The sequence below is a fragment of the Spermophilus citellus genome (genome assembly GCF_964194105.1).
Source record: "Spermophilus citellus genome assembly, chromosome: 1".
Lineage (NCBI taxonomy): Eukaryota > Metazoa > Chordata > Mammalia > Rodentia > Sciuridae > Spermophilus > Spermophilus citellus.
Window position 1 is genome coordinate 3,090,924 of NC_138182.1, and position 21,451 is coordinate 3,112,374.

The window sequence follows — 21,451 nt, forward strand, 5'->3', positions numbered from 1 at the left end:
GTGTGTGAGGACCGGGTCAGGGGAGTGGCTCTCGACCGCCTGCCGTTGCTGCTGGGCATCTGACGTCCCTCACTTGATCAGTGTTGAGATGTTCAAGAACCAGACCAGGAAGTACCACCCGTGGGACAGTCACAGTTTGTCTTTTCTTTTCTCTTGGTGTGTGTCTGTGTGGCTCTGGATGATATCCTGGGCCTGGCACATGCTGGGCAAGTGCTGTGCTGCTGGGCCAACCCGGCTGCTGCCCTTTGTCTCGACCCTCATGGCTGGATAGACGGGGGTTGTGGTGTCTGGTTTGCCTGGTGTGAATGGAGTGGCCGACATGTCTTGACCTTGCCTTTGGCGCTTGGTGGGAAGGGATGCCTGAGGGTCCTCCCTACTGACTGCATTTGGCCTTGAGCTCCAGTGGGTGGGCAGGCTGGAGTGCTGCCCGCTGCAGCTGCACAGTCTGGCTCGGAAACTTCTGGCGCTGATGACCTTTGCACAGAGTGTCCAGCTCTTTGCTCTTCCTTGATCCCTGGGGGAAACATGCTGGAAACTGGCTGGAAATATCTGGCCCCATGTCTTACCTGCCACATGCCAACTAATTGTATTGTGGCTGGCAGGCTCATCCTGTGCCTTTGCTCTGTTCCAGTTCCCATCGTGACCTTGGATGGGTACCAGGTGCTGGACTCTTCACGTGTCATGGGTCAAGACTGGGAAAATTAAAAAAATAATAAGGGGGGGATGCAAGAACCACGCCCAAGAGGAGTCATTTCCTCTGAGCTGATGTATGTCACAACTCCTGGGGTGTGCGGATGCTTCAGCTCTCTAGTGGCTTTTGGGAAAGAATGTGTTCTTGCGTGAAAGCAGCTCTGGGATTTCAGATTCCTCCCTTCTGTTCCCAGGAGCACAAGAGGTCACCAGTGACGTGACAAGCCACTTCAGCCTCAGAACAGTACTTCCCTATCTGTGAAGTAGACATAAAAGGGTCGGTACCTCAGGGTGACATAGTATTGGGGAATTGTTTAATATTCTGCTGGGAACCAGCTTGCTCTAGTGACCTAGAAAAACGGGGGCCCAGGCGTGGGCTGACCTCATTTCTATTTCTGGCTCCAGTGCTGACTCAGTGAGAAACTGGTAGGAATCAGTTAATCTGGCTCTGGTCCCTTGTGCCTTCCGCGATTAAAATGAGAATTATAAAATATTATCTTTGCTGGCCTTTGGTGCTACTGCCGTATTAATCAGGCACTGAGAATATTCCACCCAGTGTGCTGCTGGGCTGCTGCCCTGGTGTGCGTCCTTCCTGCCCAGCTCACACCGGGTTATTTGGGGATACCTGATTCAATATTTATTTTATTTTGTTGGCCAGCGGTTTGCTGTTCAGTTCTTATATTTTGAGTAGGATTTTCCTACATCTGAAAATGAGGTAACCGTGTTCGACTTGACTTTTCATTGTCAGCGTTTCCTGGGCTTGTAGCTTGCTGCCAGTTTTGCAGGTCAAGGGTGAGTGTATCTGAGTCACTCTTCGTTTGCACAAGCCTTGGTCTGGGAACGTTTTTTCCAGTCCTCAGGGAGAGGGGTCAGCTTTCTGTGTCCAGTCCTGTGAGGCCCAAAGGGGCTGCCCCCAAAAGGTCTAACTTTTATTACCCCACTTACTATTCATCCAAGTTCGAAACTGCTCCCCCACGCTCACTCACATTTGGTAGGTTTCTAGATCCCCAACTTAGGCTGCAATCCAGGCACATCCCAGGGAGCCGGTGGCTGGCATCTCAAGTTCAAAATGCATTGTGAGTTTGCAGGACCAGAGGTGGCTCCCAAGGGCCGTTGTACCAGGATAGGCTGAGTGTTGGGCAAGAGGGATGACTTCGAAAGCTCTTGTTTGTCTCATTTCAGTGATGTGATAGTGAAACACTTCTAAGTAATCCCAGTGGTGTGCTCTCCAGGGGGTGAACATTTGTGTGGTATAACGTATAACATGTTCCAGCTTCTTCTTACCTTGAATTGACGTCATGTGGAGAAGCACTGAATACTAACTAATCCTGCCTGTGGTCTCCAATAGGCCTTCTGCTTTCAAATCACTGATAATAGTTACTTAATCTACCCAGAGTGTATGGCAAGAGTGCATTCAGGTCCACATGCTGCAGATAAGCAAGTTCCCTTGCTCTCCTATCGTGGTTAGGAGTGTTTTCATTCGGGCAATCTAAGGGTAGCAGTCTTCCCAAAACATCACTTTCCTAGCCACGGGCTCACTCTGCTTCAGAACAAATAACACTCTGAGGGTCAGACGTCAGTGCCCCCTCCCTCCATGTTCCACCCCAGTTGTCTCCTCCTGCTGGTGCTTGTGGCCACAAGGCTCACACGTCCAGCCTCAGCCCCTCGGCTGTCCTCCACCGCCTCCCTTCTCTAACTGTGTTCATCTTGCTTCCTTCCTTGGACGGTCAGCTTAAGGCTCAGAACCCACCAACCTTTTCTCACCATTCTTTGTCTTTTTTTAAATGTATCGCGGCCCCTGTAATGTTGGCCACATATTTGTATCCAGGATTATGTTCCTTATCTTAAAAATAAGCTTCTTGTTTTTACGGGGCAGAGACCAGACGTAAATGTTGATCCTTCCTTTACAAAATATGCTTTTGAAGAACATGAATCATCAAAGCTCAGCGTTGCCTTATAGATTGACTGGGAAACCTCAGTGTCTGGTGCGATAAGCCACAGGAGACTCTGCCTATCAGCATGTCCAGGAGGGATCTAAAGAGAAAGGCACGAGGGGTGATCTGGTCATGAAATCCCAGTGCAACCAGCAGTCCCATTAATAGAGCAAGAATATGATCAGTTCATCAAACAAACAAACAAAAACCCCACTATTCATTATTTCATTTACCTAACAAAGTGTTTGGCATTTAGTATGTGTTCAGTGTTGGGTCAGGTATTTCACATAAATGCTTCCTGTTCTGAAGAACTAATACAGCAGGGCAAAGCATCTGAATTAAGATCAGCACGTGTCCCCAGAAGCTTGTGTAATGCCGAATGCTACTTAGAAGAGCTGGTGCCTTCATCAGAGTCCCTGGAGAAACAGCCAACAGGATGAATGGGTAGACGGACAGATGGCTGGATGAGAGGGGAATTGTCATGGGAACTGGCCTGTGATCACGGAGGCTGAGAAGTTCCACCATGTGTACCTGTCAGCTGGAGACCTGGGGAGGCTGCTGACGTAGCTCAGCCCAGGGCAAGGCCCATGGACAGGGGAGGCGGGGCTGGTGCAAGTCCTAGAGTCCAGTGTCCAGGGAACCTGGAATCATGATATCCAGCAGGAGATGGCAGGCGTCTGCCCAGAGGAGACAGGAGACACCCTTTTGATCTGTCTGGGCCTCACGTAATAGAATGGTGCCAACTAGGGCAGATCTTCCTCACTTGGCCACGGATTGGGTGCAGTCTCTTCCAGAAGCACCCTCTCAGACACTCCCGGGAATAGGCTTGCCAGATGTGCAGGTGTTCTTGGCAGTCAGGTCCACTCCTGAGATGGTCAGTCCCTTCCTCCCTTCCTTCCCTGCCTCTCCTCTGACGCCTCTGCTTTTCCTGCAGGGGGAACGAGGTCTCCCAGGGCTACAAGGTGTCATTGGGTTTCCTGGAATGCAAGGACCCGAGGGGCCGCAGGGACCACCGGGACAGAAGGTGAGCCTGCTGTGGGGGCTAAGATGGGGTGGGGGAGTACCGCTGCTCTTCCAGGAGTGGTCACCATGGCGTCTCTGTTCTTTTCCAGGGTGATACTGGAGAACCTGGACTTCCTGGCACAAAAGGGACAAGAGTGAGTAGTCGGGCTTGAAGCTGATGCCCCATGAGGGACCAAGACCTTGCAGAGTGGGGCTCGCCCCAGGGTCAGAAGGTGCTGTCCTTGTTCTCCTCTCAGCCACCCCAGTCTGTCCCCAGGGCTCAGTCAGCGCACAGTGGACGGGCTGTCGGGAGCCACAGCCCTTGTCTGCCGCTGCACGCAAGGGCACCTTGGTTTGTCTTAAACTTGCCTTTTCTCATCTGTTCTTCAAGGGTCTCTTGACAAGCTTCACTGGCGGGTGGGGCAGCTAACAATAGTCCCTAAACCACTAGGGAAGGAACCCGGGACCCTTCCTCCCTCAGAGTTTCTTGGCTCTCCTTGCTACTCCCGTTCCTGGAAAGCGAAAAGGACCATCTTTGTAAGACAATGTTGAGAGGAGAATGACAGGAAGACTCAGCGGAGCCTCCTGTTGTTCCGCTAAGAGGGGAGTGGGTCACAGTCTGCAGGGGCACGGGTCACACTGCCTGGGACTCTTGGGCAGAGCAAGGGGCAGCACTGTGGCATCCAGAAGGGGGGCGGTATGGCTTTCAGCCAGAAAGGACTGGGTGTTTCCCCACTGTGCTGACACCCCCTGAAACTCTTCTTCCTGTGTGTTTGTGATTTTATGAGAATTACATGTTATTTTTTAGCCTAGATGTTACAAAACATGAAGTGAGGGTGGGTTCTTTGTGCATGTGCAGGCTTGATGTTCGAAGTGGCAGGCAGCTTTCAAGGTAGAACTGTGCCTGCCACCTGGTCAGTCCGCCCTCAGCAGGCTCTTCTGTCTGCTTCCTGTGCATGTTCTAAACTCCAGAGACTGGAGTGGGCTCCACTAGCCAGATGGATGGGCAAGGAGGAAAAGAAATTTCAGATCTCAACTGTAAGCTTTCTTCTTGTCTTTCCAGGGACCCCCAGGAGCAGCTGGCTACCCGGGAAACCCAGGACTTCCGGTATGTATAGGAAATGGACTCTGCTTTTGTGTGAACTGCTTTTCCAACCTGTAAGTTTCTGTTTTGGTAATGTCTTCACTTACTCATTGCAGGGTATTCCTGGCCAAGATGGTCCCCCAGGTCCCCCAGGTATCCCGGGATGCAACGGTACAAAAGTAAGTTTATTGCTTGGGATGGGGACCCTCTCCATTGCATGCAGGTGTCTCTCACGTGGTCACAGTTGGAGCAGGTGGCTCTGTAGGACTTGTTGTATTTGGAAAGTTCCTGTCTTAAAGGTAGTTCTTCATTTGATAAGGAAATATAGTTTCCCCTTATTTAATGGACAGGAAAGATAGAGCCTTTCTTTTTTGTAGACTTTGATCCTAAGATGGCTTTTTAGCACCAAATGTATGATCTAAAATCCAATAAGAGAATGCTGTTTGAAACTTTGTCTCTCTTGGCTGTGCTACCAAGTGAATTTTTTGTTTCATAAAAGTAGCACCAGGGATAGAGCTTGAAAGCTGTTGGTAGGAAATTAACCACCAAGCGGAGCTTGTCTGCGGGGAGCTCAGAACTGTCACAGGCATGGGATGACTGATTCTCTGCCTTCCCCTAGGGAGAGAGAGGACCACTTGGGCCTCCTGGTTTGCCTGGATTCTCTGGAAATCCTGTGAGTATCAGATGGCACAAGTCAGAATGTCTTCCTCTGGGTAAAATTTCTCTGTTTTCATTTTATTTTTGGTGCTTATATCCTAATGCTAATGATACTTTGAGAAACAGAACTAATATCCAAACTTTCTTTTCCAGGGACCACCAGGGTTACCTGGAATGAAGGTACATCTTATCTTATTATTTCACTGCATTTGTTACAGAAAACTGTTGAAAACAGATGCCATAAAAACAGATTGACTCCAAATCACTTTAGCTGATTAATTTCCGATTAGCATGTTGTCCTAAATTCTGTTACACTGAAAGAATTCACAACGAGCAGATGTACAAACTTAAACTTCTGTCTGATGTTTAGACACTGGGTGCAGTTGCTCAGCAGGAGATAAGCCCTGCTGAGACGAATGGTGTGGTCAGTGTTCCTGAGGCCATCCCAGGTCACTCTCAACCTGGGACAGTCTCCCAGACCCTGTTCTTCCAGAGCCATGTCACTTGAAAGGAAGGACTTATTTGTATGTATCCTACTCGGTCTGAGCAGCTTCTCTTATAGGCAGCCATCTTGTCCTGTGGCTCGTCACCTGGAGTCGTGTGTCATGTGTCCCTAAGTGACGTGGGAAGGACCCCAGAGCCCTTAGCTCTCAGTCCTGGGCATGGCCCCCAGCCTGAGTCAGTGCTCAGCGCTCAGTCTGGTCCAGGTGGGGTTCAAGGAAAGGCCACCCATCCCTCCTCCCAGAACTCGCGAAGGCTGCGTCCCTCATGTTGGTCACGGGACTCTCTTCATCTGCCCTGTAGGGACCTAGCAAAAGGTACCGGTAGATGGCCTTCATGATGACGGCGGGCCCTTCACCTTCCTGTCCCTGCCCTGCATAGGGCCTGGGCTGGCCTCTGACTGGGGCCTGCTCCCAGGTGCCCACCTGATCCTCCCTCTCTGTCTGCGCGGCCCCCAGGGTCACAGGGCAGCCCTCTGGAGCGGCCTGCACTGCTCTCCTGACTGCTGCCCAGCTAGCTCACAGGGCCACGGCATCTGTCCACATCCAGCCAGAAATCCAGGGAGCTATTTCTCTTGATGGGTTTTCACTATAGAAAAGTGACACGTGACGGACTCCTCTCTGCTCCTTTCTCCTCCTCTTTCCATCCTCTCTCCCCTCCTCCTTCCTCTCTGCCTCCTCCTCTCCCTCCCCTTCCTCCCTTCTCTCTGTCATCATAGAGTGCTGTCATTTTCACCCCAGCGTTTGTCACACCTCCTAGCTTGTAGCCAGCAGACTGCAGGAGCACGTGTGCTTGTCAGGGACACTAGAACGGGCACCAGCGGAGGGTGGAGACAGGAGAGCCGGGCTCAGGAGGACCCTCTCAACCTTCGCCGACACCGGCCTGTGAAGCTGTCTCCCAGGGTGCGGCTGGCTCAGCCCCAGGCTCTTGCCGTTCAGGGAGGCCTGGCTGTGGAGCAGCCCCAGGAAAGGGAGGTCAGGGCAGGGTGCAGCTCTGGGCTCGGGGCTTGCAAGGAGAAGCTTAGAGCTTTCCAGTAGCTCCCCTCGAGGTCCTTCCCTCATAACGTAGGGACACAGGGTGCCACTTCTCTGGTGAAGCCGTGTGAGTTCCTGTGTTTAAGAGCACCTGTGAAAGAGTGTCCACATTACCCGTGTGTTGGGCAGAAAAGCAGAACCGATAGAGAGAGAAAGGGGAGAGACTGATTTTAAGACATGGGTTCCTGTGGTGGTGGGGTGAGCATGTCCGCTGTCTGCGGGGTGGGTGGCCGGCTGGACAGCAGGCAGAGTTGCTGTTGTGGTCTTGACTCCAAAGGTGGCCTTCTACAGGCAGAAGGTCCTCTTCTTATCCACGAGGGGAGCAGTTTCTTTGCTTGTGGGGCCTTCAATTGATTGGACAATGCCCACCACATCTTGGAGGGTCATCTGCTTGACCCAAAGTCTGCTCATCTCAGTATTAATCTTTTGTAGAAATCCCTTCCCAGCAGCATCCTAGTGGTGGTTTAACCAAGTGATGCCACCTTGCCAAGTTGGCAGATACCATTTGCCACCGTGCCCTCTCCTCAGAACACCCACGAGTCTTCCTAGCAGCAGTTCTTGTTCTGGGAGGGAGAGTGTCAGGTTGTGAGGTGCTGGCAGGGGCTGGACCCCCTCCTGTGATGGCCTCTGTCTTCAGTGCCAGCTGCAGCTGAGGTGACCTGCAGCTCTCTTTGCTGGTCACTGAGCACAGTGAGGGGACAGGTGGGCAGTTGGTCTACTTCCAGCTTAGACGGAGTCTCACTCCTGGACTCGGCCCAGTCCCATCCTAGTGAAGCAAGCCTGGTGTCCGGTGGGTTTTGGGATTCTTTAGGTGACCATCCGCATTTACGACACTCTCTTCTTTTGCCCTCTAGGGGGATCCAGGTGAAATACTGGGCTTGGGCTACGTGCCTGGGATGCTGTTGAAAGGGGAAAGAGGATTTCCTGGCGCCCCCGGGATTCCAGTAAGCATTTTCTGAGTCACTGTGAGATGTGCTGTCACCTCCTGGCGGGTATGGTAACCCTTTCTCTCCTGTTGAATGATAGGGCTCGCCGGGATTGCCAGGACTGCAGGGACCCGTTGGCCCTCCAGGATTTACTGGACCACCAGTAAGTTTGGGGCAAATGCCTCTCTGTGACAGTCATTTACAGAAAAGGTGAATAGAGATGTGGGAATAAATAGGAATTTAATGGCACCTCAACCTCGTCTGTCCCTCTTCCTTTGGCTGTGGCAGCACCAGCCTCCCTCCCATGCACAGGGTGCTGCCTCCTCTGCCCCATCCGTTCCCAGAACTGTGGGAAAGGAGGCGAATGGCGCAGTGTATCAGGACGCCCTAGACAGGGGGCATGGTGCAGTCTTGGGCTGCTGATTTCCCAGTGAGTTCTGTGGACTTAGGAAGGTGAGATCTTCCCTGGGCAACCTTGCCCCTGTGTGGGGAGCTGGACTGAGCGGCACACCGCAGGGTCTGGGGTGCACCAGGAGTGTGGACACAGACCAGCAGTCGTACTGTGCTAGGCTGTAGAGTGAGCCTCAGGCATGGCTCCTTGAGACAGCTCCCTGGCCTCCTTCACAGCTGATAAGCCTGGTGAGGGAGGAGAGGGCACAGGGTGGCAAGGTCACCGTTAAAGAGGCATATCTGCCATGTGCCATGTGCGAGGAGGGGAAGATGCACCCAATCCCTACGTGTCTTGAAGGTGCTATTCATTTCATGACAACTACCCCCGAGGAATCATTAGCTTTTGAAGATTAACACTTGTGTCTAAAGTGGAGAAGCATCCTTCCCAGATGGGGAACCCAGCTCCAGAGCGTGGCTGGTGGCTTTATGCCTTGCCCTACCTAGCTCATCCTGGCACCCTCTTGGTCACCTGGTCCACGTGGCAGTGCCTCCAGTTTGGAGGTATTTCCACCCCTGTTAATAATTGCTGTGGCCGGATTCTGGCTATTTTCAAAGTTGTGCAGTTCTGCAGCACAGCAAAGACACTTCACAAATAGTGTCTCATGTTCTCCACAGAATCTTAGGATAACTTCAGCACAGAGGATTTAATAATGACCAGGGTTGTGAATCGTATTAATAAAATTCTCTCTCTTACAGGGCCCCCCGGGTCCTCCTGGGCCTCCAGGTGAAAAGGTAAGTGTCTCTTCATCTGTTGCCCTTGGCCTCAGTGTGAGATCATCGTGGAGCTGTCGTACCTTTATCCACCCACCTGTCTGGTCATCTGTCATCCATCCATCATGCGTTATCTTTCTACCTTCTCTGTCGTCTGTGCATCGTCCACTGGTGCACCTCTTCCTCCTTCTACCCCTCCCTTAGTTGTTGTCTTGGATTCTCTTAGTTTGATCTTTCCCTTAGTTTTCTAAAGCCAGAGTTTTAAAACCTTAAATTTTAGAAATTATTTGTATAGTTCTTTCTCAATATACTTGTTTGAGCCTTTCCATCACCTCTTTCTGGGAGAGGTTGTGGTAGTTGAGGTCAAAGCTGCTGCCTGATGTCCACTGTCTGGACAAAGTGGCAGGCCTAATAACAAAGCCTAATTTTCAATCAACAGGGACAAATGGGCTCAAGTTTTCAAGGACCAAAAGGTGACAAGGTGAGTACATGGTGCTTGGTCTGTCCCTTGTTTAAGGCCACAGCTCTGAGATTGGCAGAACTTCTACTTCTGCATCAACTTTTGGACCCTATGACCATAGTTCCTCTTCTCTGCAGGTTTTTGAGTTCTGTATGGTTTTGCTTAAACTGTCAGAATAGTAGGTGTATACTCCAGGTTACTGCACGAGGCAGGCCTGTTGCAGAGGTCTGTGTGTGGCCTCACGAGCAGAGTGCACTGAGGCTGTCTGTTGGGATGCTCTGTACATGGGCATCTTGTCAGTGATGAAACCAGACTAGGGTTCCTAAAAAGAACCCCAACACGTAGGACATGATCTAGTAGCACAACTCTGTGAAGCCCTGCAATGATGAAGGCCACTGTAGGACAGGGGGGAGAAGTCAGAGTTGGTAGGTGGGTCCTTCTCCGGGGCAGTGGGCGTGGAGGGAGAATGCTCTGGAGGCAGGGAGGCTCAGATGGACAGTCAGATTTCTCCTGGGAAGAGGAGAGAAAACTGTGGGCCTCTGAGCCTCTCCTGTCCTCTGCAGCAATGTCCCTGGTCAGACTAATGAGACGGGCACCAGCCTAGGGGATTCTGTAGTTGCTTCAGTTGGCCTGCCTCCAGGGATGTGCAAGTGGGCATGGTGGCCACCTGGGCACTAGACACAGGGCCTGGCCAGAGCTGGGTCATGCAGTTGGTTCTGCTTTTCTCCTCCATACCTTTTGGCTCTGTCATTGCATGAATCTCACAATAAAATGACCCTGAAATTCATGCCATTGGGGGTCTTCGGACTTCCCTCACCGTCTGTTGGATTCCCCTGATTTCTGAGTGTAGCCAGCTGTCAGGCTGCTTGGGAAGCAGATTCCGAGGGTTCTCACGTTTTTGCCTTACCTAAAGATGGCTCCTCTCTGGACAAGCTCTTAGGCAGCCTGCAGCCTCTCCTTGGTGCCCTCTCAATGCAGCATGCACTCTGCAGCGGCTGCATGCACAGGTGTGTCTGTTCAGCTCCTGACCCTGGGCACAGGCGGCCTGGCTGTGGACCTGCCACCCCAGGCTCCTAGTGCAGCCACCACAGAGGCAAGGCTGCAGAAGGCAGAAGACTGTCATGTTTTAAGATCAGCTGCTTCTCCGTAGGCCTTTATCCTCACACCCTGTGTTTTCCCTTCTCACATAGTTATTTTCATGCCTAATTAATCCCCGGCTTTTACTTGAACAGGGTGACCAAGGTGTCAGTGGGCCTCCCGGGATGCCAGGACAGGCACAAGTTAAAGAAAAAGGGGACTTTGCCCCGACGGGAGAAAAGGTACGTCTGGGCTGGCCCTGCAGGTGCTTGCTCACCCAGGGCAAGTCCCAAGGGAGAAAGATATCAAGTCGTGATCCAGTTTCTCCCACCGTTGACCCTTGACCTGGAAAGCAGATTTCCAGGAGCCCCGCTCCATCTGAGCAGCAGCTCTGTGGCAGAGGTGGGGCCCAGGTGCAGCTGCTTCAGGGAACATGTTGGGGGCTGCCAGGGGGTAGGAGGGGGTCCTGCTGAGGGACAGAAGGAGGCATGGCAAGTCCCTCTGTGCCAGGCAGGGTGGCCTCTGCCCTGGCGACACCATAACTCAGGTAGAGCTGGGGAGGGAACGTAGGAGACACCATGCGTTGATTTGTTCCGGAGGTAGAGAAAGGGTTTTTCTTCTCATGTGTTTGACGTCATCTGTAGAAAGCTGGTAAAGCCATTAGAAAGTCCTGACCCCTCTCTCTCTGCCCCTCTCTGAATTCTTTTAGGGTCAAAAAGGTGAACCTGGATTTCAGGTAAATTCCCCATTCCTGTCTATCATTTATATTTTTATAGTATTAAAGTTACGAGTTTATCTTCCCTCTGCCTGAGCCGCGTGCTGGTGAGTGCCATCAGCTTACCTGCTTCTCTCTTTGCTCTTCTAGGGGATACCAGGGATTGGCGAGAAGGGCGAACCCGGAAAGCCAGGGCCTCGGGTACGTGGCCCTTCCCCTTCCTGTCCTAGAATGCAGAAGCAGGGGACAGAAGGTCGTGCGGGACCTTTGTGTGTCCCTTCTCTTGGAAGGCTGGGGCTTCGACACCACTGGGGCAGGCAGCCCAGGCGGAAGGAGGCTTTGGGAGAGGCCCACAACCCCTGGGACCTGCCGCATGGACAGAGCAGGGGCTCTGAGACCCAGAGCCCAGGTTGTGCATGCTTAGCCCCAAGCCCCTCCGAAGGCAGGGACAGGCACTGCCCAGCTGTCTGTTCCTGAGCCCCTGCAGAACCCTGGGGAGAGCCCATGGGGCAGCCCTGCACAGTAGCCTCAGTACCTGCTGGTGGGAAGAGTCCTGGTGTTGGCCTGGCTGCCAGCGCACTGGACCTTAGACCTGTCGCCAGGCTGGCTCTGCCCTTGGGAACTGAAACACCCTCCTGCCAGGGTGACTTCCCCAGCCATTCCCCCACCGCCCAGCCGCCATCACCGAGGCACTGCGGCCACCCGGAACCTTCTCCCCGGGATAGTCCTGGCTATCATTCACGAAACACTCATGTCCACATCTTTACAGGGAAAACCTGGAAAAGATGGTGACAAAGGAGAGAAAGGGAGTCCGGTAAGTATTGCTCTGCGGCTTCTGAAGGCACAGGAGCTCTTCTCCTTCACTCAATGACCTTGTCACTGTCCTCTCCCTCCAGGGCTTTCAGGGCGAGCCAGGGTACCCCGGACTCCCCGGCCCGCAGGGCCCTCAGGTATGTGGTGACGCTGTTTTAACCTTCATTATGTAGTTCAGCTTGGACAGAGCAGGGCTTGGCTTCCCTTTTCCTTAGAACACAGAACTCTGTTCCCAAAGGAGAAAAACGGTCTCTCTCCCATGTGGGTAAAAACAAACTTTTTAGTGATTTTCTTGGTGATCGTGAAAGTTTTAAAGAAAGAAAAATATATAAACTGTTCCACTTGAAGTTTCTATGTCTTAGTTTATAGAGATAATTTTTCACAATTATGAAACCAGAGAAAATGCGGGAGGGTGTAGTGGACAAAAGAAAGCACATTGTCCCTCCAGCACTCAGGGACGGCGATGGCTGGTGTTCTTCTGTGCACCCACAGCTTGTACAAGAAGGCATCGAGCGTCTTATCTGTCACTCGGTGACACTCAGTGACATGTCAGCATTCCTGAACGCAGCCCCACATCTTCTGGTGCATGGGATTTAGGCCATGTCTAAATTTTCATCTTTGTCATTAGTTTGGGCCACTTCTCTGATCATGAATTCCATCATGAATTCCTAAAAGTGTAATCTGGGGTCTCCATGAAGACTCTTATTTCCCCCAAAGCTTTACAAAATGCCACCGTGTGCCCCAGAAGAACTCCTGCAGCAGGGCCGTGTGGCTGGCCAGCCGGTTGTTTTCCATCTCTGAGAGCAGAACAAATGAGGGACTGCTTTATTTTCCTCTTTTAGTCGTGCTACTCTACTGAAACAGGATCAAGAAATGTTTGTCACTAACAATGAGTGACAACCTAGGGAGACACTCTTAAGGTTTATTTTTGAAGCCAGGAGCCAAAGGGAAAGGCCTTGACTGGAATTTTTTGAGAAAGTCAAATCCTATAGATTTTAAGTGTTTGGAATATAGCAGCTAGTTGTTCCCCCTCCCTCTGGTGCTGGGGGGAAACCCAGGACTCATGTGTGCTAAGCCCCATTCCACCCCGAGCTTCACCCCCCACCCAGGAGCTGGAATATTGTTAAAGTGCTGTGGATATTTCAAAATCTCTTGTATTCTCTTAATGCTAAAGCATTCAATTCTAGTTTAATGCTTAAGTTTTATGTGTTAGTTTAAAAGGAAAAACATGTACATTTATGGTAGGATATATCACATATATATATATCATAGGACTTTCTAAATTTTTATTGTGAGAACAGTTAGATGTGAAAGTTTAGTTAGGATTTTCATCTAATGTAGATTAAATTAAGCCTTCAAGTGATCAGAATTTATTCACCAATGTTTTCAATGAATACTAGATTTTATATTCTGACTTCCAATGCAAATTTAGATAATCTGGCACATAAAAACTTCATATTAAATGATTGAAGACAATACATTTAGATATCATGCTTTCATATCATTTCATTTAATTTCTTTTTTGGCTTTTGGAAAAACTATTGCATGGTAACTTAGCCTCCAATGAACTCTGTTCAGGCTCTCTGAGGGAGCACGTGGTCAGTGGTCAGAGGGGCGAATACCCTGCTCTGTGGCCAGGGGCGTAGTTAGCCTTCTGCTGTGTTCTGTAGAAATCTCTGTTCCCATGTGTCACATGTACTTGAAGCAGCGAGCGATGTGTTTGTGTCTTATGCCGGTCTCAGAGTGCACTAGGCTGACCACCCTGGGACCAGCCGAGGAGAGGACCATGTTTTTAACGCCCTGAGGCCCACTCTCAGTCTCACTAGAGAGAAGCCTTGGGCGCTGCCCTCTGTGGACACTCCGTGGAGTGAAGACAGGCAGTTCAATTATTTTTTCTTTGTAGGGAGACAAAGGTGAAGCCGGTCCTCCGGGCCCCCCTGGAATTGTGAGTAATCGCTGTCTGCTGGCCTGGGGGGGGGGGATTTTCCAGGGGTGGTGACACAGGACAAGCTGCCACCATGCCTAGCATTTTATGTGAAGTAGCTGCATGTCACTTGAAACTTCCTCAGAATTTCTATCATGCTGTTTTATTGGGTTTTGAAATTTCTACATATTCTTAAACCTCTGGAAATGAAAAGGTTGGAATATGGATAAGAATATTAGTGACATATTTTGAAATCTTTTGGTTTGGAATTGTCCATTAAGGGAGAGAGAAACAATGTTCTGTGGTACTGGGGATGGAACCCAGGGCCTCAGGCAAGTGCCCTGGCATGGAGCTACATCCCAGCCCACTTAAGGGAAATCTTACAAGAGAAACAGATGGCTGGTCACTTGGCCGTCCGCGGGCAGCCTTGCTTCTGCAGTGTACTGCACTCCTGGCTGGTTTCCACACAGCTGCAGTCACAGTGTGTGACTTTCCTGGAAAGGAGCCGGGCATGCGGGCGCCTGTCGGGGGCTGCGGGCGAGGCCTCTTTCCTCAGGCTGCTTCTCCGGGAGTAGGATCATCCCCCAAGGCGTGCCTGGCTCCCTCTGTCCTTCTACGCATTTCTGTGGCTCTGACGTCACGTTTCTGACTGCCGTGGTGGCGGGCACTGAGGGTCTGGTTCACCTCAGCCCCACAGGCACATCTTACTTGGTTTTCTTTTTAATAAAGGTTTTTTCTTCATTGATTTTTAATTGACACATAAAAATTGTGAACGCTTCTGGTGTACAGCGTGTTTTCATATGTGCAGAAGTTGTGGAATGGCCAACAAGCTGTTTAATAGCATCTTAAAAACAAAGTCCGTTCACTTAATGGACACAGAGGAATTTCAGTGGTGATGTGCAGTGTTTGAACTGCCATTTCCCTGAATGTGCTTTAAAATCTCTTCTTCTTAATGAGGCCAACAGTGACTTCTTCCTGGCCAGTTTCCCTTTGGCTTTAAGGAATGGTGCACTCTGGGTCTTTAAAAAGGAAAAAGCAGAAACCCTCTTCTAATAAAACGTGTGTTCCTGATCCGTGGTCTACAGGGCTAAAGGGCAAGCCCCTGACTGTGCCCAGCAGAGCAGAGCACCCCTGTGTGCAGATGCCACACCTGCGCCTTGAATGACATTGCTCATTCCCTGGTGCTGTTGGGAGCTGCCCAGGGGAGGAGAGCTGCTGGGTGGCTTCTCTGTGACCCGCTCTTGGCCTGATGTTCATCCAAGGCTCAAGACCCCCGCACCCCACACACTGCCACTGCGTCTTAGCTTTTGTATTTCTTGAAATCATGCACAGTAGGTTAATTTCTTCACATACCAGTATATAATCCAAGGCCAGCCACTCTTAGGCCACGGGGATCTTTTCTTCTTTGATGCAGGTTATAGGCACAGGACCTCTGGGAGAAAAAGGGGAGCGAGGCTACCCAGGGGCTCCCGGGCTGAGAGGAGAGCCAGGCCCGAAAGGTAGAGTCTTGCCTTTGCCCTCCCTCCTCCTCTCCTCCCTCCTCCTCCCCCTCCCTCTTCCTCCCCCTCCCTTCTCCTCCCCCTCCCTCTTCCTCCCCCTCCCTTCTCCTCCCCCTCCCTCTTCCTCCCCCTCCCTTCTCCTCCCCCTCCCTCCTCCTCCTCTTCTCTCTCTCTCTGCATGTCTTTCTCTCCTTTTGAAAACAATTGCACCCCTTGCAGGGCTGTCTGGTGACCTGCCTTCTCCAGGTCCCTATCTCAGTGTCACATGGGGGACATAGACGCCCTTTTCCATATGCAGCGTGGTCTTCCTCCAGGGAATGCTTGGTGGGCCAGTCTGTCCCCATGTCCTTGGAGCGTGGAGGCCCTGGCAGGGAAATGGGAAAGAGCGAGCACCTCTTACATTGTTCCTCTCTTTCTCTTTCAAGGTTACCCGGGATTACAAGGGCAGCCGGGCCCTCCAGGTAAGTCCTTCCCTGCCCGTCTGTGGCCCAGGTGTGTGCCTCCTTTGTGGTTTGCGGTGTACATGCCTATCATGCACCTTAGATGTGTGCGTAGAACACGTAGCAATGTTCATACATGGTTTTCTATCTTGAAAACAGAATGTGCTGCTATATAAGTGTTTGCAGATTGGCATGTGGTTCATAGATGTGCATGCCATGGAGGGGACTCCTGTGTGTCCCTGGAGACCCTGGCTTCCCTCTCAGCTCTGCTCTGAGGCAGGCCTTCCCACCTGGTCCCTGCTCCTATGGACATCCCTCGCTCACCAGGGCCCTGGTCCCAGCAGGTCACACCTCTTCCGGAGCACTTTGCTCCCCTTCCTCTCTCTGGAACTCATCACTTGGAGACCAGGGCAGGGTGGCCCATCCAGTGCTCTCGTTGCCTGTCTTGCTATTCCCCGAGTTCCTCCAAGCTCTTTCCTGCATGCCAGGTGGCGAGTCCCAGGCAACTGTACTTTCTTCCAGCAGGTGCTGGGTCCAGGCGGGTGCTCACATGGGCGGCCCTGAGCAGGGACCCCAGTGTCTGAGGGGCAGTCCCCTGCCCTGCAGTTCCTGCCTGCTGAGGCTCATGGCCTGGATGCTCTGCTTCACTGGCTTTTGGTTTATTCTTATCCTCCATGTTTGTCCTTTCATTTCCCCCTCTGGCAGTTCTAAGTTCCTGCAGGGTCCCCTTTTCCTCTATGGGAACAACGGCATCCTGGCTCCAGGGCCTTCACCTCTCTGGGGACACTGTGCGTCTCCTTAGCACCTTCGCTTCCCTCTGTGTGCAGCCACTGTCTTCACTTTGACCTGGGAACCCGCCCCTTCCTGTGCGATGCTTGCTCTTCAGGTCCAGTTACCAACACCTATTCACCTCTTGACCAGAACTTTTGAAAACATTTACTGAAATTGCTCTGCCTGGAGACGCATTATTCCACCCTCCCAGCCACCGCCCTCCCCTCACCGCAGCACCCGCTGGTCTTGGACACTGTGGGTTGCTGTCACACCCCATTATTGACCTCCCTCGCACCCCGATTTCCATCTGGCTGAGCACTGGTTTCCCTTTCTTGAGAGCTGCTTCCTCCAGCTAGGGCACTGGGTTCAGACCCCATGGCCTCTGTCCTTCTGGCTCCTCCCACTTTGGGTCTTCTCACCGTGCTGAAGTCCACCATGGTAGGACCGCTTCACCTTCCTAGCCCACCTGCCTCTCTGCTTGGTCCTGCTCCAGATACCAGCTCTTTCCCCACCAGGACAGTTGGGTCTCATCATTGGTGGCCTCCTGGGCCTCAGTTCCCTCCAGCCTCCTGTGGCAGCCTTCTTGACCTCCACAGGCTAGTGCACCCCACCCTCACACTGCAGTGGTGCCTGAACTTGACTTGGCACATTCAGATCACCTCGCCACTTTGGCTTTGAATCTCTTGTGGAGCCAGAGGAAGTTACTTGTCTTTAACTGTCAGTCCAGCTGCTGTCCCCTTGGTCTCTGTCCATTTCTTTGATTGATGGCATTTGTAGGCACTTCTCCATATAGAGCTGGGAATGCTTTATGCATGAAGGAAACTTGCAGGTTTTACCTCCGGGTACCGAGTCCTTTTCCTAGGGTTAAGTGGGCTGTCCGCGTCTGCAGAAGGCACCCTGCCAGCTCATTGGCTCTGCTTGTCTAGAGCAGCTCCCCTCTCAGTGATGTGCAGTGTCCTTTGACCTTGGACGTATTGAGGAAGCCGTGTGTGCAGGGGTGTGGGACGCCCTGCGACAACTTACACGCGATTCTGTGCTGGTTTCAGGCTTCCCTGTACCTGGACTGCCTGGTGCTCCTGGCTTCCCTGGAGAAAGAGGAGAAAAAGGAGACCGAGGATATCCAGGAACATCTTTGCCAGGGCTGAGCGGAAAGGATGGAGTCCCAGGTCCCCCAGGTCTCCCTGGACCCCCTGGGCAGCCAGGACACACAAGTAAGTTCCCTCGGGGATGGTGTCACTCATGTCCAGCCAGTTACCAGGAGGCCAGGCAGGCACTGTGACTGCTCCCAGAGCTAGAGTGTCAGGCCAGGGCTCCGGTGACCAACCATGGCTTAATTATTGATTCTCCACTTAGACAGCTTTGGGGATTGACCCTGCTACCAAAAGGAATTGTTAAAATAAAAAATAAAAATGGCTAAAAGGAATAAGGAGCATGTTAACCAGCTGCAAGTCTCCTGGCACCCAAGGTTAGAGATAAACCAGTTAATTGGTGGAGTTTTCATTGAGAGCCAAGTGTGTTGTCCTTGGTCTAGAGATAGCGAACACAGTGCTGGTAAGACACACCAAAACCAAGGAAGAAGGGTTGCAGGTTTATACTGATTGCATGAGAGTGTGTCGTAATGTAACCAAAGACTTCAAGTTGGGGCAGGTTGTGGATTTTTCTTATATCAGCCTCTGGAAGAACTGAGCACATAGCCATGATCTCTTAGTTCTCTCCTGGTGGCCCTGTGATCTCAATGTGATATCAGAGCAAATGACGAGAGAACGTTAGGTAAACCAGGCCAGTGGGAAGTCCCATGTTTCCGGGGCAGCCCTTGGTTCTACGGGGTCAGAATCAGCGAGCTCTCTGTGGAGCCCCAGGGGTGCTGACCCTCTGTGAGCTGGAGGCTCCTGGGCTCTGATACCAGTGAGATCCACTTGTTGGAATTCAAACCTGGGCTTGTGAAAGAAAAGGCGTTCCATGGACGAGGCGCTGAAGGATGGCAAGGGCTGGTGCAGCAACTGGCCCAGCAGGCGCCTTGGCTGGGAAGGGATCTGTATGACCTCAGGTGGGAAGATGGAAGGGACGCGTGAGGCTATAGGGACTTTTTCCTCTTCTCTCATGATTTTGTAAAATGTGAATGAGGTTGAATAAGGAAGTCCCAGAGACATGCAACCAGAGTCCAACTTTTTCTCTGCAACTGAGAAGGGCCTTTGGGGTCCTTGTTCAGCGAGGGCTGGGGAGCCTGTGAGGTGGTTGGCTTGGGCTGGGAGCAGGGTCAGGACATAGCCGTGTCCCTTGGAGCAGGACTCTGTGGGGAAGACCAGTGTAAATAGAAAGAGGGAAACATGTGGAATGTAGGCCTGTTGTGCACAGGGGTCCACGTTAGCCCTCAAGGCTGTGAGGAGTTCTGGGGCTTTTAAAGAGTGATGTGGAGGTGATGGGGCAGCCATGGGGGAATTAGAACAGTTTTTGGATATTTATAATTTGTAAGTTCTAAAATATGCACAAATTTCATATAAAATTATGATCCTTCCATTCCTGTGACCAAGTGACAAGGATGTGTCAGCTTAATAGCTCCTGCCAGGTTTTCTAGTTGGCCCTCTGTAGTCAGTGCAAATGGAACAATTCCCAGTTACGGCATATTTAGTGATAACTCACAAACGAGAGATTTATTCAGATTTATCGTGTATGTGAAAGAGGCTACATCTGAACACCACTGCTGACTTGGGACCTGTCAGTAGCTCATTAACCGTGCAGCGTCAGAGTCCCACAGCCCAGTTCTGCTGCTGCATCCTCCCAGATGGTCCTGGCACCTGCAGACACCCTCCATGAGCAGCAGCATCACCACGAGGACTCTAGACTTGCATTTTCAGAACGCCCCAGAAATGATCACTATATTCTTGCATTAGACTTAAAGCTGTTTTAAATTGACCATGGTGAGGAGGTATCATGGCTTTGTTTTTCTTTTTAACCAGCAGTATGCAGGAACGCTGGTTGAGTTGAGGCAGGCAGGAAACGTCTTCAGGAAAGGGACTGTGTTACTACTCACGAGCCTTTGTCTCCAGAATCAGGGAGTTGACGTACCCCAGGCTTGTGGGGCTGGGAATTGTGTTTTTCTTTTTGGAGTCAGTAACTTTAGGACTGCTCTTGGAACCATAGAGCAGAGTCCCCTCAACGAAGATGGAGTCCCCAGGGCAGGGTTGACAGAGTGGAGCAGGGCTACAGATGCCATAGCTCAGGCTTCCTTGCCCCCTGTGCTTGGGGGAGAAGCTCACAGAAGAACAAATCAGCAACCTGCAAAGCAAAAAGGTTTCCTCTCAGAATTGAATATTAACAAAGAATCAGAGGCATTTCCCTATGGACAGTCTGTGTCTCTAAAATAACCTCCCAGCCTCAGCTCTTCCCCATCTGAAACAGCCTTGTTCAGTGGAGCTCTGGGAGGTGTGGCTGTGTTTCAGGGAGTCCTCTCTAGCTGGGTGGGGACCTGCACGGTTGACCCTGGGCAACACACCAAGTTAGAGGCAGGACCCACCCCAGACCCTGGGCCCCAGCCCTTCCACTGCAGGGGAGTCAGGTCCAGATGTCAAAATCTCTGCCCCTGACCTCTTCTCCATCAGACAGTGTGGGGGGCGGGAGGGCTTCTGGTGTCTGCACTCTGGCCATGGTGGAGTGCCTGGGAAAGATGCTAGCTATAATTGTTCAGGCTGTCATTCTTGTTCAAAGATACTGAAGAAGGAAAGGCAAACTCCATCCCACTGTAGATCTGAACTATAAGACAATACTTCTGTGTTACCAGAGCCCGTGGCAGATGGTGTTTGCATTACTGTAATTTATTATCATGCCTCTTTGCATAAATCACGCTCAGAATTTAATATGAACAAAGAATCAGAGGCATTTCCCCATGGACCATCTGTGTCTCTAAAATAACCATGACTTGTTGTAAGTTTGCCTAAGGAGAAAATAAGGTTGTCCTAGTCTCGGGGTTGACTTAGACGCCCGTGGACAAATCACTTAACTTGCTTGAGACTCCGTTTCTTAATCTGTAAAATAAGGATGATGGGATGGACTTTGCAAGGGAAAAGTGAGTTGAAGAAGAGGAGATGGCCAGTGAGGTGAGATAGGCATTACAATCTGGGAAGCAGTTGCCTGGGAGGCGAGTGGACAGTGTGTGCTGGTCCTGTTTGGCAAGTTGATATCCTAGGCTTGATTTGAAGCTGGATTTGAAAGCTGGATTTCTAAAGCTGACCAATTAGCCTAAAATGTTTTGGTTTTAAAATAGATTGAACTAAGAGAGAGAGTGAACATTCCTAGCCACAGTCCTCTAATGTTTACAAATCAATTGCAGATGGCATTGTGGAATGTCAGCCTGGACCACCTGGTGATCAGGGTCCTCCTGGGACTCCAGGGCAGCCAGGGTTAACAGGAGAGGTGGGAGAAAAAGGTAAGAGTTGTTGTTTTTTTTTAATTTAAACTTTTTTTAGGTGTTTTCATTAGTGTGTTATACTTGTATATACTAATGGGGTTCGTTTTGACGTATTCATAAATGCATATAACATAATTTGTTCCCTTTTAATTAAAAAATGATGATTGTATTTGTGAAGGTGAATTCCCCCCTCCCCCAGACTTGCTCAAGATTGGAGTCAGGGTGCAGGGTAGGCAGATTTGAAACTTCCCTGGAAATCCATTCCCACAATAAACATCTTCCTCAACTCAGCTGAGATTGTCACTGAGATTGTGTTTGTGGGAGATACGTGACCTGGGAGCATAAGGTGGAGCCTTGG

The 21,451-nt window shown here is 51.1% G+C and overlaps 1 protein-coding gene across 1 annotated transcript in view; it reads left to right on the forward strand.

The window, feature by feature from the left end:
- The window catches only part of COL4A1 (collagen type IV alpha 1 chain), a 131,422-nt gene that overhangs the window by 74,100 nt on the left and 35,871 nt on the right, over window positions 1-21,451 (forward strand). The window contains exons 3-22 of the mRNA XM_081283651.1: window positions 3,559-3,648; window positions 3,737-3,781; window positions 4,690-4,734; window positions 4,827-4,889; window positions 5,330-5,383; window positions 5,521-5,547; window positions 7,757-7,846; window positions 7,929-7,991; window positions 8,975-9,010; window positions 9,429-9,470; window positions 10,682-10,768; window positions 11,236-11,262; window positions 11,392-11,442; window positions 12,011-12,055; window positions 12,138-12,191; window positions 13,958-13,999; window positions 15,393-15,477; window positions 15,903-15,938; window positions 17,735-17,899; window positions 21,016-21,111. Of these exons, the coding sequence (XP_081139777.1) occupies window positions 3,559-3,648; window positions 3,737-3,781; window positions 4,690-4,734; window positions 4,827-4,889; window positions 5,330-5,383; window positions 5,521-5,547; window positions 7,757-7,846; window positions 7,929-7,991; window positions 8,975-9,010; window positions 9,429-9,470; window positions 10,682-10,768; window positions 11,236-11,262; window positions 11,392-11,442; window positions 12,011-12,055; window positions 12,138-12,191; window positions 13,958-13,999; window positions 15,393-15,477; window positions 15,903-15,938; window positions 17,735-17,899; window positions 21,016-21,111 (1,243 nt within the window). The remainder of the gene's footprint in view (window positions 1-3,558; window positions 3,649-3,736; window positions 3,782-4,689; window positions 4,735-4,826; window positions 4,890-5,329; window positions 5,384-5,520; window positions 5,548-7,756; window positions 7,847-7,928; window positions 7,992-8,974; window positions 9,011-9,428; window positions 9,471-10,681; window positions 10,769-11,235; window positions 11,263-11,391; window positions 11,443-12,010; window positions 12,056-12,137; window positions 12,192-13,957; window positions 14,000-15,392; window positions 15,478-15,902; window positions 15,939-17,734; window positions 17,900-21,015; window positions 21,112-21,451) is intronic.